Here is a 16,979-nt window from a genome sequence, read left to right on the forward strand (position 1 = left end):
AGATATTACTAAAAAGAACCAGAATTCCCAAAGCAATTCTAAACCAAAAAAGCAATGCTGGAAGCATCATAATACCGGACTACAAGTCATAGTACAGAGCTATGGTAACAAAAACTGTGGTACTGGCATAATAATAAACACATAGACCAAAGAAATGTAATAAAAGACAAAGAGACAAACCCACACAGATACAGTCATATGATCCTTGACAAATGTGCCAAAAATATACACTGGAGAAAAGACAGCATTTTTAACAAATGGGACTGGGAAAACTGGTTATCCATATGTAGAAGAATGATAATAGGCTTTTGTCGCTTGTCCTGCACAAAAACGAACTCAAAATGGATCCAAGGACCTAGGAATTAGACTAGAACTACAGAAATCCTAGAAGAAAATGTAGGGTCAACTCTTCATATAGGCACAGGCATTGACTTTCTCAGGCACAGGAAATAATAAATAGGATGGAATCAAATTTAAAAATTTCTGCACAGCAAACAATTAAAAATGTGAAAAGAGAATCTATAGAATGGGAGAAAATCTTTATTAGCTATTTTTCTGAAAAGAGGATTGATATCCAGAATATATAAAGATCTCAAAAAACATACCACCAACAAAACAAATAATAAATGGGAAAATGAACTAAGCAGACACTTTTTAAAAGAAGAAATACAAATGGCAAACAATATATGAAAGAATGTTCAAAATCTTTAGCAATTAGGGAAATGCAAGTCAAAGAAAGCTACACAAAACTTCGTCTCACTCCAGTTAGAATGACAGCCATCAAGAATACAAACAAGAGGCTGGGGTTGTGGCTCAGTGGTAGAGCATTGCCTGACGTGTGAGGCACTGAGTTAGATTCTCAGCACCATAGATAGATAGATAGATAGATAGATAGATAGATAAATGTCCATTGACAACTAAAAAAAATAAGAGCATTTTTTTAAAAAGAGTAAAATAATAAATGCTGGAGAAGATGTGGAGAAAAATGACACTTTTACGCTATTGGTGGGGTTGTAAATAAGTACAACCATAATGGAATCAGTGTGGAGTTTTCTCAAGAGACCAGGCATGGAATCACTATATGACCGAGCTATACCACTCCTCAGTATTTATTATAAAGAATTAAAGTTATCATACTATAGCAATGCATGCATATCTATGTTTATAGCAGCACAATTCACAATAGCCAAATATAGAACCAGCCTGTGTGTCAGTTAATTGATGAATGAAGAAAGTATAGTTTTATTTGGCCATAAAGAATGAAATTGTCATTTGCATGAAATAGGATGAAACTTGAAAACATGTTGAGCAAAATAAGCTAAACTCATAAAATCAAGGGTCATATGTTTTTTCTCATGTGTGGAAGATAGAAAAAAGGAAAAAAAAAGTTGTGTGTGGGAGATAATCTCATGAAAAATCGAAAGAAGATCAGTTGGATAGGGGGAAAGAGAACAGAGAGAGGGAGGAGAGCGGGGGAAGGGAATACTAGGGAATGATAGTGGTCAAATTATATTGTGTGCATGTACAAATATATAACATCAAATCCCACCATTATGTACAACTTACAGTAGACCAATTTTTAAAAATGGGGGATAAAAAGAAACTGATTAAATCTTACTGATTAAATTGGAGAAGCAATCATATAGTCATAGACATCATATGCATTACATGTTTGTCCAAGAATACATAAATATTTATATGTATACATATTAAAATTAAAAAAGCTTCCACTAGTTTTGGCATATTATCAAAGAAGAATATCCACAATTATAACATTATTAAAGCACTTCTCTGTTTTGTAACTGCATGCCCCATATGGGGCTGAATTTTAATTTTATTTCTATATTTGAACTAAAGGAATAGCAGTAGAATAAAATAATGCAGAAGATGATCTGAAAATCCATTTTGTTTGCTTGCTTGTTTTTCTTTTTCTTTCTTTCTTTTGTTTTTTTTTCCCCTTGTAGGGGGATTGAAACCAGGGTGTAGCTCTATTGTTGAACTACAACATATCCATCCCTTTTTACTTTTTTTTTGGCGGTGCTGGGGATCGAACCCAGGACCTCATGACCAACTGAGCTATCTCCCCAGCCCCCTTTTTACTTCTTGAGACAAAGTCTTGCTACATTGCCCAGGGTGGCCTCACATTATGATCCTACTTCCTCAGCTTCTTGAGTATCTGGGATTACAGGAGTGTGCTGTACCTAGCAATTCTTTAACATAAATATTGATATATAGACATGTGAATGACATATTCAAACAAATATGTTTTAAACCCAATGAAGGTTTTAAACATGTGGTTTCACTTTTTTGTTTTGTTTTGTTTTTCTTTGCCTTTTATTTAGTAGTTTTCATGGAAATAATTACCCTGTGTAATGACACACGTAGGTTGTTGGGAAAGATTCCTTGACATAGGATGGTGAACTCACTCTTGTACTCTTCTTATCTTGCTGCTAATCATTATTTATTAATGTGGAGTGTTCTGGTTACATGCTGGCCAGGCTTGCCATAAAGCCACCTTAATAACTATTATATTGAAAGATATCATTTGGAAGGCCTAATTGATTATAATGTACTAAGTGGTTTGGTAATTTACATTTAAAAACACTTTATATGGAAGATAATATTTTGAAAAAGCATTCCCACAATTACAAAGTAGCTTAGTGACAGAAAATGAATAGAACAAAGGTATCCTGTTCCCCTGTATAGTGTCTACTGCCTAGTCTTTAAGTATCTTATAGACAAGAAGATCTAGAGTGCCATCATCTTCTAAAATTCAAGATTTTTTTTTTTAGTGTTTATAATTTTGCATGTGCCACCATTCACTAAGATAGTTTTTGAGTCTTGGTTCTTTTAAGTGTTATACCAGATAATAGTTAATCCCTTTGGCTAACCTGAATTGGACATTTGCAGCATGCATTATTTCATCTACATGTGGAATCATCCTAAAAAATCTTTCTTCCTAATATTACCACTGAGCTTTTTGTCTTGGTCAGCTCTCTTACTGGGCTTTAATTTTATCATTTGTAAAACATGATGAGTGTGCTAAAGATGATCAGATTAATTAATGAATGACTTAAAAGTTTTTAAGACTTTATTTTTTGTGGGAGGGTACCATTATGAATCTGTAAGTGTTTTAAAACATAAACTATTTATAGAAAGAAGTTTCTAGAATTGTTTCAAAATTAATGTTTAACTTTTTTGATCAGTTCTGTTTTTCCCCCTAAAGCTCCTAAAAGACGACGACCTGCCCGCTCAATATTTGATGGTTTCCGGGATTTTCAAACTGAAACTAGTAGGTATCTTTGGACCAGTTTATCATCACCCTCTTCCCCTTCCTATTAAAAAGAAAAAGATGATTAGTGTTAGGCATAATTGTTTTTGAGAATTCATCTTATTGAAAATGTGAAATTATGAATTTGGTTTGCTTATGATGAACTCCCTTTGACCTAAATTGTTGTTGTTTCTAACCTGTTTGGTTATAGAGGAATAATAATGGCGATGGAAATAATATAAGAAATCTGGTAATTTATCAATTTGGCTTCTAAATGAGCACTTAAAGGTGACTCTAAGAAAATGAAAAAACTGATTTTCCTCAGGATCTTATCTGTCAGTGGAAGAAATTACTTTAACAAAACTATTAGGGTGAATTGAAAAAGAAAAGAAAATTCACATGACCAAAGCAGCCATCATTAATATTTTGACTATAGTTATTTGGAATAAGGTTTTGGGTGGTACAGAGGATTAAACCCAGGGGGTGCTCTACCACTGAGCTATATCTCCAGCCTGTTTTATTTTATTAAATTTTTTTTTGGTACCAGGGATTGAACCTAGGGGAACTTAATCCCTGAACCACATCTCAGCCCTTTTTGTGTTTTATTTTGAGACAAGTTCTCCCCACATTGCTTGGGGCCTCGCTAGGTTGCTAAGGCTCACTTTGAATTTGTGATCCTCCTGCCTCAGCCTCCCGATTTGCTGGGATTACAGACCTGAGCCACTGTGCCCGACTCCTTTTTATTTTTTATTTTGAGGCAGGGCCTTGCTAAGTTACCCATTCTGGTCTTGAACTTTCAGTCCTTCTGCCTATGTAGCTGGGATTGTAGGTTCATATCTTTCTGTGGAATAAGGTAGGAGAATCTTGGCCTCATATTTTTACAAGATTTAGTACTGAGTTAGCAATGGAATCCTAAGAAAAGGACAGTTGATGTTTAGAGGAATTATGAGAAACTCTTGGACTGTGCTTGGTTTTGTAATTCATTTATGAGCTCATTGAGGGACAGACTGGTCTTGTAACCTTGGAAGAGTCATCAGGGGAATCTGTGCCCTTCTAGGGGAAGGTAACAGCAGTGGTCCTCATTGGTATTGCAGAATCTCAAAAGATATTGTGAAAAGTAACATGTATTAATTTTACTTTCAGAATTAAGTCAATGTAAATTTATGTTATTTTTTTCCAATGTAAAGTTAGTTTTTGAATATGGGAAGGAAATTATTTTAAATAACTTTTTGGGGGAGGGGGAGGTACTGGGGATTGAACTCACTAGGCAAATGCTCTACCACTGACCTAACACCCAAGCCCTGGTGTTATTTTAAATTACTTTTTTGTCTTCAAAGTCAGCATTAGATCTTTGCATTTGAGGTCAAGCACATTGTTCAGTAATTCTTTAGTTTAAACAACTTTTTTTTTATTATGCAATTTATGACTTTTTTGTTTTATGACTAATTTAAACTTTTTCATCCTCTGTGTTGCAGTTCGGCAAGAACAGGAGTTAAGAAATGGAGGAGCAATAGATAAAAAACTAACTACTCTTGCAGATTTGTTCCGGCCACCCATTGATTTGATGCATAAAGGCAGCTTTGAAACAGTAAGTTGTTGAAGATTCTATGCCTTAAAACCTGCATTTTCAGTGCCATTTTTTTTTCCTCTAAGAACAAAAAGAAATTGGCATCTTAATAAGTATTTTTACATGATACGCCTAAAGATTACGTTGGTTTATATTTCTGCCAGCAATCTATAAAATACATTTCTAACAGCAGTAGATTGAGAGTATTAGTTTGATGAAATTCTCTGATAAGACTTGTATGGTATCATTTTAGAATCTGCCATTTTGATAGCTTCTTTTTTATATATATATTTTTAGTTGTAGATAGAAACAATACATTTAGTTTATTTTGTTTTATGTGGTGCTGGGGATTGAACCCAGTACCTCATATGTGCCAGGCAAGCGCTCTACCACTGAGCCAAAACCCCAGGGCCTTGATAGCTTCTTAAAAACCTTATTTTTGAAAGTTTATCTTTGACTTATTACTGAGAATAGTGTTTGAATGTTTAACTATTTATGATTTGTAGGCATCTTTTACCTATAGCTTTTTGTTCCTTGAGAAATATTGTGAATTTTTGTATTGTCCTCTGAATTTTAAGTTTATCATAGAAAACTCACATGAGGTGATTTGACCAAATGAGTTTTTTTTTTTCCATTTAATCAGCCTAGAGTTGTATAGTAGTTGTCTTTTATCTGAAGTTTTACTTCCCATTGTTTCATATTCCCAAAGTCCAAAATATTAAATGGAAAATTCCAGAAATAATTCATAAATCTTAAATTGTGAACTGTTTTCAGTAGCATAATGAAATTGAGCCATTGCACTCAGGACAGTATGTCCACATGGTATATCCTACCTACCTGTTAATTACATAGTACCCTTGTTGGTTATCAGATGAACTGTCACAATATTCTAGTGCTAACATTGAACTATTATTTTATGTAACAGTGGCCCCAAAACACGGCAGTAGTGATACTGGTGGTTAGGATATGTCAAACAGAAGTTATGAAGTGTTTTCCTTTAAGTGAAAAGGTAAAAGTTCTCAATAAGGAAAGAAAAAAAAATGGTGAACTTGCTAAGATCTATGATAAGAATGAATTGTCTGCTTGGCATGGTGGTGCACATCTGTAATCCCAGTGATTTAGGAAACTGAGGCAGGAGGATTGCAAGTTGGAGCCCAACCTGGGCCAGTTAGGGATACGTAACTTGATACCTTGTTTCAAAATAAAAATTACAAAGCCTGGGAATGAATTCAGTGGTAGAGTGCCCAGAGGTTCAGACCCCAGTACCACACATACAAAAAAATAATCTATCCATATACTTGTGAAGAAGGAAAAAGAAATTAACACTAATTTTGCAGCCATACCTAAGATTGCAGAAGTTTTGGCCCAGTGATAAGTGCTTAGATAAGAAGGAAAAGACAACCAGGCGTGATGATGCTTATCTCAAATCCCAGCTGCAAGTTGAAGGCCAACCTGGGCAATTTAGCAAGACCCCATCTTAAAGTTAAAAAGGGATGAGGATGTAGCTCACTGGTAGAGCATTCTTATGTTTAATCCCCTAGTACCTCCAGGAAGAAGAAAAGATGGAAAAGGCATTAAATTTGTGTCTGTCTGACTGTATATGTAGGGGAAAAATAGTATAATTAGGTTTGGTGGTATTTGTGGTTTTAGGTAGGCACAGGGGTTAGTAGAACATAATCTCTGCAGATGAGGGTAGCCTACTGTATTTCCGTGGGGATCCTTTTGTGTGTGTGTTTGTGTGTGTTTTCAAAAACAAATCTCTGAAGTTGTAGAGTACTTCATCCTCACTCTTCTTGGTTTTATCTTGAATAAACTGGAAGAAAAATTTGCAGAGCAGGTTTAGGTGATTGCTAACTTATAATCTTGATGAGGGCAAGGAGAATTTATTTTGTTTCATTTTGGTAATCCTTGGAACCTAGTGACTGGCATTTAATAGAAGCAAAATATTTGTTAAATGAATGAATTTAGTTAGTATTTTAATACTCTTCTGTTGAGGTGTTCAAAGAATTTGCTTTTGTATGTTGATTAGCATGTTAAGGTTCTTTTGAAAATCAGAATAACATTTCTGTTTTTTTTTTTTTTTGTGGTGCTGGGGATTTGAACTCAGGGCCTTGTGCTTGCAAGGCAAGCACTCTACCAACTGAGCTATATCCCCAACCCTTAGAATAACATTTCTAAAGACATAAACTTAAATTTCAGGTAAGTCTTATCTGTTAGGATAAAGTAGGCCAAAGAATAACTGTAAATATGTGTGTGTATATATATATATATATATATATATATATATACACACACACACACACACACACACACACATATCAATCACATTTTGAAAATGAATTCTGATTATGCATTTAAAAAAATTAACCTTGAGTTAGGGATGTGGTTCAGTGGTAGAATACTTGTGTAGCATACATGAGGCCCTAAGATCAATCCCTAGCACTGCAAAAAATAAAATAAAAAATTGACCATTGATATATTCTTACACAGGCATGGCATATTTATTATAAGGAATTTAGCTGTAAACTTGCTCTTTAGCTTTAACATTCTGAATTGTAAAACCTGAAAGTGTTTGGCCACATGTAACAGAAAACTCAAATGAGGGTGTTTTGACCAAACAAGTTTATTTTTGTCATTAATCAGCCTAGAGTTGAGGGAGGGAGTCATTGATGTTCATTCATCAGCTCAAAGATATCAGATTAGATGTCCCTGCAGTTGTCTTTATCTTTCCCTTGTGGTCCTAACAGTGCAACTGCCTATCCTTTCTAGTGTTTTAGTTATAATATAGCCATTGAACTGAAAAAGCAGCAGTATGAAAGACAAAAAGGATCTGGGGTGTATGGCATGTTTTCTGTTTATATTAACTTCCAAATTGCCCTAGAACTTAATGCAATAACTCTGAGCTTGATTTAATTTGGTCACTTTGGGCTAATTAAAAGCAGTAGCTTACCAGTCACAGTAATCCCAGCAGCTTGGGAGGCAGGAGGATGGTGAGTTCAGAGCTAGCCTCAGCAACTTAGAGAGACCCCAAGCAGCTCAGTGAAACTTTATCTCTAATATATAAAAAAGGCTGGCAATGTGGCTTGGGTTTGATCCCCAATTAAAAAAAAAAAAAAAAAAAAAAAGCAGTAACCTTTTGTTTGTTCATTGAGAAATATTGTGAATTTCTTTTGTATTGTCCTCTGAATTTTATCACCTTTTTTTCTTTGTATTTCATGACCATATTGTTTACAACAATCTATTTTCTTTTACACTGATAATGTTAAATGTAACCATCTTCAAGTCTAAGTGATGTAAGAACTCAAAATACACGGCATTTCATTATGTTTAGATAACTCTTAGTTTTATCAAAATTAGGGAAGTAATATACAATTCATTGGTGTTTAGAGAGGTAGATATTAAAAATGGGGGGATACTGCTGCTCACAGAAGACCCACAAGTTCCATTTCCATATTACATATAAATCTGAGCCACACTTTTACAGGTTACAGTGTGACTAGACAGATTATAATGAGATTCTTTCCAGACCATGCTAACCAAATGAAAGATTGATTAATTCATGTAGTCATTTGATAAATATTTATTGAGGCCTTTTTTTAAATTGTAGATGGACATAATACCTTTATTTATTTATTTATTTTTATGTGGTGCTGAGGATTGAACGCAGAGCCTCACACGTGCTAGGCAAGCACTCTACCACTTATTGAGGCCTTTCCTATGTGATGGAGTTTATTATTTTGGGGTTAAGATTGGACTGCATGTAGCTGTGTGCCACCTGACTGTAATCTTAGCTTTTCAGGAGACTGAGGCAGGAAGATCACAAGTTCAGGGCAGCTTAGGCAACTTAGTTGGGCAACTTAGTGAGACCATGTCGCAAACAGGGTTGGGCATGGAGCTCAGTAAAAGAGCACTTGCCTAGCATCTGTAAGGCCCTAAGTTCAATCCTTAGTTCTGCCAAAAAAAAGAAAAAAAAAATTGTATGTGACAGAGACAGGAAAAAAATTAGTAGCTTAAGTAAAAGGTTAGGCTGTTAGGATGATCTACTTCATGTAGTTATTAGACGTACTTATTTTTGTCTTGTTCTGTCATGCTATAGTTCTTCCTTGATCCTTTCAGTGATTCAAGATGACTTACTACCATGTTTGTTTTCTAGCCAGCGTGGAGGAGGGAAGGGGCTGAGTAGGGTATGCCTTTTCCTATTAAAGACACAACCTACAAGTTGTACATATTACTTCTGCTCACACCTCATTGATTAGAACTTGATAACATGGCCATACCATGTTGCCAGTAGACACTAAGAAATCCAGATACTTAGATAAAACTGGAGATTCTCAGACTGATGGAGAGAATGTGTCTCTGGTATCTGTTTTAGTCAGTTTTATGTGACTATGACCAAAACATGTGACAAGAACAACTTAGGAGAGGAGAAGTTTACTGTGGGCTCAGGGCTCTTGTGGTCTCAGTCCATAGATTGCCAGCTCCCTTGCTCTGGGCTCAAGGTGAGGCAGTATATAGTGGCAGAAGGGCATGGTTGGAGGAGCACTGCTCTATTCACAATGCCCAGGAAGCAGTGGGAGAAAGGGGAAGGGGCCACAAAAGAACAACCCCTGCAGGGCACACCCCTACTAACCCCCCTCCTCCAGCCATACCCCATCTGCCTACAGTTAATACCCAGGTAGTCCATTCAAATTAGGGGGTTGATACTGATTAGGTTAAGCTCTCAGTCTAATCATTTCACTTCTGGATATTCCTGCTTTAACACAGGAGCTTTAGGGGGCACTTTGTATCCAAAGCATAACTTTCCACCCCTCACCCCCAAAAGTTCATGTTCATCTCCAGGGAGTACCGATAGTCTGAATAGTTAGCAGCATTTCCCAAAAATTCAAGTGCAAAGTCTCATCTGGGACTTAAGGCAAATTCTTGGCCTTGAGCCCCTGTAAAAACTAAAAGCAAGCTACATATATCCAATATATAATGGCACAGAGTAAACATTCTCATTCCAAAGTGGGGAATTGGGACATAGAAAGAAGAAATGAGACCAAAAAAGACCTAAAACCAGTTGGGCAAACATTAGGTTCTGCAGTTGCATGTCCAGCATCCAGAGCACATGTTGGTGGCATGTTAATTCCAAAGGGTTTGGCCAGACCCACCCCATGGCCTTTCTGGTTGCAGCTGTCATAGCCTCGTAGCCTGTCTGTCTCCACAGCCAGCAACTTTCCTTGGCAGACGGTCCATATTACTGATATCACATAATTCCTGGAGTCTCCATTCCAGCTTCAACTTCACTTGCACAATTTTGTGCATTGCCTTCTTAGGGGATGCTTGCAGGAACTCTAACCCACTTGCCCTTTGCTGGCCTTCTAGGCCTTCCTTTGAAATGTCAGTGAAAACCTTGTGATCTCCAAATTCCAGCATCCTGCATTCCTGCAGAATCAGCACCATGTAGATGACACCACAGTCTGCCACCAGCTCTAGCAGTAGCTGGGCCCCCTTGGACCTTCATGGCACCAGTGACCTCTGAGTGGCCAAGCACAGTGAAGCAACTTCCTAGGCTTCCCTTTGCAATTAGGATGCCCCACTCTTACGATAATTTTTACTTTAATATCCTTAAAGCTGCAATGAGTATGGCCTTGACAATTCCTGAGATGAACTCAAAGCATCTTTCCTGTTGTCTCTGTGCAGAGTACTTGCATCTCTTTAGTGGCTGTTATCTCTTCAGTAAACATACCTGCTGTGGTCCCAGTTTTATACACACTTTTTTGACCAGATTGCAAGTTTATAAAATTCTCCTTCTGTGCTTTTTGCCTCCAGTTCTCACAGTAAACCTGGCTTAAAGCTGCCAGCAATATCCATCCACTGCCTTAATGCTGTGCTGCCTGGAAATTTCCTTCACCAATTAATTTATCCATCGCTTTTGAATTTAACCTCACAGAAAGTCTCAGGACATGAATAAAATGTAGCCAGATTCTTTGTCAGAATATAACAGAGTGCTCTCTAGTCAAGTTCTCAGTAAAGTTCTCATTTCTCTTTGAAACCTCATGAGCACAGTCCACATTCCTGTTGGCATTCTGCTCTCCGAGCTCCCACCAGAATCATGCTTTAAGCTCCACTTATAACATCCTAAAACTTTTCCAAGTTATATCTCTAAACTTTTCAAAATTTCTCTCACATCAGCACCAGAGGCTTCAGAACCACATGGTCAGGTTAGTTAAGAACAGCGATATCACTTCCCAGTGCCAGTATCTGTTTTAGTTTAGTTTTACATTACTGTGACCAAAATACCCTACAAGGACAACTTGGAGAAAAACTCAAGTCCCTTATATAAAATGATATAGTATTTGCATATAGCATACATCCTCCTATATACATTAAATGATCTCTAGATCATTTACAATACTTAATACAATATAAATGCTCTGTAGATAGTTGTTATACTATATTATTTGGGCTCAAAACAAGAAGTGCTAGATAAAGATTGAGGATCTGTGAAATGGCAAAGTTATAGCAGGTATTCCTACACATGACTTCATTCTTCATTTGTGTGAATTCAACATATGTTCTGCATGTGGCAAATGCAAGTTTACTTGTTGGAACTTTCTGGAATTTTTTTTTTCTAAATACTTCCTGTGACTGGTCGAATCTGAGAATGTGGAGAGCTAACTGTACAGCTTACATTTAGTTTTATTCCATTTAAAGAAATTAGGGAAAATAATAAAAATTATAATTTTAATTTCCCCACTGTGCATATGCATATTTTAATATTTCCTTCTTGATTTTATTTGTGTATATTTACTGAAACATTTATTTGTTTCTCTGATTCTTATTTTTCATGCTTTTCTGATCTACCTGGGACTGGGAAAAAGATGTTTGTCTCCTGTCGTTTTGCCAGAGGGTCTCCCTATAATGGTTTTTGGATGTTGATTTAGAACAGCCTAATAGATTTCAAGAGGAATGTTGCTCATTTGTCCCATAGCCTACTCCCACCTCCAGTCCTTGACTGTAATTGGTATATTTAGTGAAATTGCATTAGACTTTCTCTTCCTCATATTTAATTGTATATATTTAAAATGTATAGGGATTGTGGTTGTAGTTCAGTGGTGGAGCGCTTGCTTCGCATGCATGAGGCACTGGGTTCAATCCTCAGCACCACATAAATAAATAAAGGTATTGTGTCTGTCTACAACTAAAAACAAAAATTTTTTTAATAAAAAGTATAGCATGATGTTTTGCTTTATGTAGTGAAATGATTACTACAATAAAGCAAATTAACCTATCCATCATCTTTCATAGTTACCACCCCACTCATGGTAAGAGCTTCCAAAATCTACTCTCAGCAAATTTTCAGTGTATAATGCAAAATTGCTAACTATAGTCATGTTGTATCATCTCTAGACTTATTCAAGACCCTCTTTTATTCCCTCCAAATATTGTTGCTCTGTCTAAAGTTGTGTCATCTTTGGACCCTTTCTTCTAGCATTAATTTGTTACCATTGTCTTCTGTGTGGATAATATCATTGACTCTAAATTTTGTTTGCTGGTATAAGGTTTCTCCCCCAATGTAAGATTTATGAGGGAATGGATTTTGTGTTTGGTAACTGCTATAACTCTACTCAAAACCTGGTAGATGCTTAGTATTTATTGAATGACTGAATCTGAATTAATGAAAGCATGAATGTCAATAAACAAATTTTAAAAAACAAAGTAAATGACTCACCATTTTTAACTGAAGACCTTTATTCATTTTTAGTTTTATATATTTATTTTTGTCAATGTTGTAGTTGCAGGCAACCTTACATAAATTTACTATTATAAGAGTATATGCTCTCCAGTCTGTAATGAATCTGTGGGATTTTTTTTCCTTTTAAGACCTTTTTCTTCAGATAAGGAGGTTTAATTACTCCTTTGTAAATCATTTGTTAAATCTTTGTCCGGTAGGTAAAAAAGTAAATGGACCAAAATTACTTTCAAGGAACAAGGAGTTATTTTATTATATTTATATACTTTAAAAAATACCTTTCACCAGTTAAAGATAGCTTGCTGACTGAGTACAGGAATACTTCTTTTTAGACTCTGACCTTTCACCTATGGAATCAGTAAGAGAATATTAGAAAAGAATTTTCTCTGGGAATTCATGCACACAAAAAAGATAGCTTTTATAAAATTGTGTAAACTGAGGGCTGGGGAGATAGCTCAGTCGGTAGAGTGCTTGCCTTGCATGCATAAGGCTCTGGGTTCGATCCCCAGCACCGAAAAAAAAAAAAAATTGTGTAAACTGTCTTAAAACAGAAAATAGTCTTACATTTTCTAATACCCCCCAGAATGATGTATATTCTTTGGTTACTATTATACAGAATTCATTGATTCCATGCCAAACTGATATGGAAAAGAATATTGTTCCAGGACTAGAGTTATAGCTCAGTGGTAGAGTGCTTGCCTAGCCTGTGTGAGGCATTGGGTTCGATCCTCAGCACCACATAAAAATAAAGTAAAGGCATTGTGTCCATATACAACTAAAAAATACATTTAAAAAAATATTGTTCCAGAAAAGTACAAAAAACTGTGACTTTTTTGTCTTTGTTCCTATGCAAAGATTTGAGGTTGTGTTTTCTCATTTGCTTTTCTGTCATTACTTTCACATTCAACAAAAAAGAGTCTTTATGGTGATGAAACAAAAAGTTTACGCTCATGATTTGTGCTATAAATTGAAGGGTCAGGTGGAGATTATTCTCAGTGTTTAATTCTGTAATCCCACTTTTGTGTGTGTGTGTGTGTGTGTGTGTGTGTGTGCTGGGGATTGAACCCAGGGTCTTCTGCATGTGAGGCAAGCACTCTACCAACTGAGCTATACCCCAGCCCGTAATCCCACTTTTTGAAATCTAGGAAAACAACACTAAGAGGTAAAAATGGTCAGCATTTATTAAAACATCTAGGATGATTCTACAAAATAGAGTATGCTTAGTAAATGAAATTAATATGATATTTGGAAGTGTTATAGAAAATTATGTTGAGGAAAATTAAATAGCATAAAGTAATATACACATTCTAGTTATACCACTTAAAAAGGAGAGGTGTATTTGTTGATAGGAATTGGAAGATAATAAAATTTCTGAATTGTTGATCTTAATTTTGTGGAATCCTTTTCTGGTAGATATATTTAAACATGTTTAAAATTCATTATGACAATGGGTTAAAAAGAAAACAGTTTATTTTAAATTTGAGAAATGTTTGAAGCAGTGTAGTTATGTATGTATATGCAAAGTAATTATAAATGTATATAAATACTGAAAACTGTAATATAAAGAGCTTAATAAATATGGAAAGGGGCAGCTTCTGAATTCTGAAACGAATCATTCACCAAGTAGAAACTGTTTTTAACACATGTTGTATAAACTCTCTCTTGCAGGCTAAAGAGTGTGGCCAGATGCAGAATAAGTGGCTGATGATAAATATTCAAAATGTACAAGACTTTGCATGCCAATGTCTCAACCGAGATGTATGGAGCAATGAAGCTGTGAAGAATATTATACGGGAGCATTTCATTTTCTGGCAGGTGAGAAAGTTAATCAGAATTTTTGTGGTATTTAATTTTTATAGTGTGGGATGTTGGGGAGGAGGAATTAAGTTATAAACTGGAAAAACTGAGTTAAAACTTGACATATAAACCACCCATAATGGCTGAAATAGTAAAGGCAAGTGAAAGGGTAGCAGTGGAGAACTCCCAAAGAAGAGTTCTTATAAGCCATATAATACTCATCCCAGAAGTGTCTTGATAGAGTGAATGAACAGCTGTACTGTTCAGTAGAAATATAATGTAAACCACTTACATAAATTTTCCGTTAGCCACATTAAAAAAGACAAAAAGAAATGGGTGAAATTAATTTTAGTAATATATTTTGTTTAAACCAGTATATCATAATAATATAAAAATAGCAATGGAATATTTTGCTTTGTGTGTGTGTGTTAAATCATTAAGATGTGGTGTCTGTTTCCACATGTAGGCCATCTCAGTTTGTACTATCCAATTTCAAGTTCTTCAAAGAGCCACTTGTGGCTACTGACTAGTGGCTTGTGTATAGTATAGGTAAAGATGATTTTGGAGTAATAGAAAGACATTTGACTAAAACTTGAATTTTTGGTTTGGACTTGATCCTGTTTCTGTCACATAACTCAGTCTTTTTTTTTTTTTTTTTTTTTTTTTTGGCAGTACTGGGAATCTAACTCAGGGTCTTGTGCTTGCAAGGCGAGCACTCTACCAGCTGTCTCCCCAGCCCTAACTTAGTCTTCTTGACTTTAGTTTTTCTTTTTTGTACCAGGGATTGGGGATTGAACTCAGGATTGTTTAACCATTGAGCCACATCCCCAGCCTTTTTTATTTTTTCTTTCTTTCTTTTTTAAAAGTATTTATTTGTTTGTTTATTTTTATGCAGTGCTAAGTATTGAACCCAGTGTCTCACACATGTTAGGCAAGCACTCTGCCACTCAGCCCCAGCCCCAACCCTCTAGTTTCCTTTTATCTAAAATTATCCAGCTGAGGTTAGGTGATAACTTTTAAATGAACTTAGTTTTTTCTATTACAAGATATGTTAAAGTTACTAATTTGCTTATGTTTTACAGGAGCCTAAATTCAATATGATGATTTTTAATGGCAAAAATCCTTTTGTTTTATTCATCAAATGTTGATTGAGCATCTTGTTGCCTAGCATTGTTAGACTCTCAAGCTAATAATTTAATATGTTGTGATTTATTAGGATATCTGTACTTGAGGGTCAGGAATGACAGTGATAGACACTTGAATAGGAAGAGCAATACTTCTGCTGAACTGGGAAGAAAATGGATTTATATGTTCATGGTAAATTTCCTGAGGGTAGGAAGTTGAAGGAGTCCTTATCATATGACCTTCATTTTTTTTTTAACGTGGAAATGAGATCCTAACACATGACACCAAAGGTATATTTGAAAAATTGTTATTGATTTATAACAAGATTATAGTCAATACTTTTTTTTAGAAGCTGACTTTTTTATATATCAATGGCTTAACAGGTTTATCATGACAGTGAGGAAGGTCAGAGGTATATACAGTTCTATAAACTAGGGGATTTCCCCTATGTTTCCATCTTGGACCCACGGACAGGTAAGATTTATATCAGTCTACAGCCTTTAACCTATCATTTATTTTTCATTTACCTAGATGGTTGATCTTTAATATTTAACTGGATCTGGTTTTAGAATTATAATAATTTAGGTGAAAGTTTCTTGTTCGTTCACTTTACAATTATTTAAATATGTATTGATGTTTATATTCAAGGAATCCATTTCTGGCTGCTTGAGAGATGGTAGTATTTTATATTTGTACAGTTTGATTCTTTCAAAGAACAACACAACTAATATATTCATTTTATAAAGGGTATCTTTAGGTTTTGGTATTTTGTGGTTTTTTTTTTTTTTTTTTTTTTTTTCTTTCCTTTGTTTTGTTTTTTGGTGCTGAAGATTGAATCCAGTGCACTTAACCACTGAATCACTTCCCCAGTCCTTATTATTTTCTGTTTTGAAATAGGGTCTTACTAAGTTGCTGAGGCTGGCCTCAAACTTGGGATCCTCCTGCCTTGGCCTCCCAAATTGCTAGGATTACAGGCATGCACCACCACACCCAGTCCCTTAAGTTTTTTAATGCTAAAATATTAAGATTTTTCAGATACTGATTTTAATTCCATCAGAGAATTACATGGTGATGCTGGTTTTATTTTTTAAAAATGTTTTGAAACAGGGTTTCAGTATATTCCCAGGCTGGCCTTAAATTCGTGATCTTCCTGGTTCAGCCTTCTCAGTAGCTGGGTTTACAGGTGTGTACCACTGTACCCAGTTTGGTTTTATTATTAATTGATTGTATTTTATTTAGACACTGTTTTGTTTGAATTTCTTCTTCTGAAATAGCAATAAGTGATAAGATAGTTGCTTTATCATGATGAGTGGGAATCTATCAGGTGAGTTATAATCTATGTAGTTTCTAGGTTAAGCTAGTGAAGGCTGGGGATATGTGTTCATGGAACATTTTAATTATGCATATGCCAAAGGAACTACTTCATGAGAATGTTCAAAAAGGTATTGATTTTTTTATGTTTATATATATATCCTAATTTTTAA

The 16,979-nt window shown here is 35.3% G+C and overlaps 1 protein-coding gene across 1 annotated transcript in view; it reads left to right on the forward strand.

The window, feature by feature from the left end:
• Positions 1–16,979, forward strand: part of Ubxn7 (UBX domain protein 7) — a 62,565-nt gene that overhangs the window by 29,333 nt on the left and 16,253 nt on the right. Inside the window, exons 4-7 of the mRNA XM_047564271.1 lie at positions 3,227–3,292; positions 4,747–4,859; positions 14,242–14,388; positions 15,879–15,969. Coding sequence (XP_047420227.1) covers positions 3,227–3,292; positions 4,747–4,859; positions 14,242–14,388; positions 15,879–15,969 — 417 coding nt within the window. The remainder of the gene's footprint in view (positions 1–3,226; positions 3,293–4,746; positions 4,860–14,241; positions 14,389–15,878; positions 15,970–16,979) is intronic.

The sequence above is a fragment of the Sciurus carolinensis genome, chromosome 9 (assembly GCF_902686445.1).
Source record: "Sciurus carolinensis chromosome 9, mSciCar1.2, whole genome shotgun sequence".
NCBI lineage: Eukaryota > Metazoa > Chordata > Mammalia > Rodentia > Sciuridae > Sciurus > Sciurus carolinensis.